The sequence below is a fragment of the Mandrillus leucophaeus genome, unplaced genomic scaffold (genome assembly GCF_000951045.1).
Source record: "Mandrillus leucophaeus isolate KB7577 unplaced genomic scaffold, Mleu.le_1.0 Scaffold13, whole genome shotgun sequence".
In the NCBI taxonomy this organism is placed as follows: domain Eukaryota; kingdom Metazoa; phylum Chordata; class Mammalia; order Primates; family Cercopithecidae; genus Mandrillus; species Mandrillus leucophaeus.
The window spans coordinates 2,697,610-2,699,408 of record NW_012101254.1 but is presented as its reverse complement, the minus strand read 5'-3'; the positions used below and the strand labels follow the sequence as shown (position 1 = coordinate 2,699,408).

At 46.4% G+C, this 1,799-nt stretch overlaps 1 protein-coding gene across 1 annotated transcript in view; it reads left to right on the top strand.

Annotated features, from left to right (window-relative positions):
* WDR43 (WD repeat domain 43) overlaps positions 1-1,799 on the top strand; it is a 98,591-nt gene that overhangs the window by 54,645 nt on the left and 42,147 nt on the right. Inside the window, exon 4 of the mRNA XM_011972726.1 lies at positions 376-497. Coding sequence (XP_011828116.1) covers positions 376-497 — 122 coding nt within the window. The remainder of the gene's footprint in view (positions 1-375; positions 498-1,799) is intronic.

Genomic DNA, 1,799 nt, shown 5'->3' with positions numbered 1-1,799 from the left:
GGGAGGCGGAGCTTGCAGTGAGTGGAGATCGCGCCACTGCACTCCAGCCTGGGGGACAGAGCGAGACTCCGTCTCAAAAAAAAAAAAAAAAAGAGTTGACTCCTACCTCTACAGATTATTAACTGCATCTCTAACATGGTTGCCTCTATTTGCCTTTCACATCCTCTGCCAGTGACTGGCCTCAGATCACCAGTGGAACCTTTTAAAAAAATACACGATTGGTTCTATCTAGTTCTACTGATCTAAAATATCCACGTATGGGCCAGGAGCACTGGCTTATGCCTGTAATCCCAGCATCTTGGGAGGGTGAGGAAGGAGGATCACTTGAGCCCAGGAGTTTGAGACCAGCCTTAAATTTTTGTTTTTAATCTACAGAGTGGTGGACATGACAACAGAGTCAACTGCATACAGTGGCATCAAGACAGTGGCTGTTTATATAGTTGTTCAGATGATAAGCATATTGTGGAATGGAACGTACAGGCATGCAAAGTAAAGTGGTGAGTAACATTCATGGTATCAGGAGATGCAGTAGAGGTGGATAAATGCTGGACTTATGGGGAATGCTGACATTAATAAGGTTATAGGTTCCATTTTCAAAGAACCTTTAATAAATCGAGCATGCAAGATTTTAATACATAAAATACTAAAATACATAAAATACGTAAAAGCTAAAAATGGTACAAAAGTAAAGCAACTGTATGAGAGATGTCACAAGGTAGCATGTGACTGTTTGTCAGATGAGTACAGTAGTGATGGGAAGGCCTGGAGGAGGAGAAGGGATTTCAGTTGAACCTTCTAGGATAGGTAAGATTTAGATAGAGGAGGATGGGATAATCCTTTCAAGGGTGGAGAATGGAAGTTGGGGAGATGGCAAGAGCAAATGCAGGGAGACAGTAATGTAAAAGATTGAATTGGCACAGAGCAAAGTAATTCAGAGGAGGGACATACTAGGGAATAATGGATGGTAGATGGTATGGGTGAAAGTATCCTAAGAGCCTGGCTTTGTGTCGTAGATAAAGGTCATAGACAATTGATTATAGTTCAACCACCTGATCCTGAGGTTGGCTGCGTAGGAGATGCTTAGTAACTGTGGGCTGTTGAATACAGTTCCACCTACTGTGTAGTTGAGGACCCTCATGAGGAAAATGATGCCCATGGTCCTGCAGCTGCCAGAGAAGATCCTGCTCTTTTGAGTTCTGGTATAGTTGGGGTTTTAGATTCTGTCTGGTATGCAAGAGAGAGCCACTGGCCGAGTACAGTGGCTCACACCTGTAATCCCAGCACTTTGGGAGGCCAAGGTGGGAGGATTTCTTGAGACAAGACTGAACAACATAGAACCACCTCTTTACAAAAAAAAAAAACAACAAACCAGTTGTGTGTGGCAGTATACATGGCCTGTGACCCCAGATACGATGGAGTCTGAGGTGGGAGGATTGCTTGAGCCTGGGAGGTTGAGTCTGTAGTGAGCCATGATTGTGCCACTGCACTCCAGCCTGGGTAACAGAGCAAGACGCTGTCTCAAAAAAAAAAAAGGGTGGGCTTGGTGGCTCACGCCTGTGATCCCAGCACTTTGGGGGACCGAGACGGGCAGATCACGAGGTCAGGAAATCAAGACCATCCTGGCTAACACGGTGAAACCCCGTCTCTACTAAAAAGACAAAATTAGCTGGGCATGGTGGCGGGCATCTGCAGTCCCAACTACTCAGGAGCCTGAGGCAGGAGAATGGCGTGAACCCGGGAGGCGGAGGTTGCAGTGAGCCGAGATCGCGCCACTGCACTCCAGCCTGGGCGACACAGCG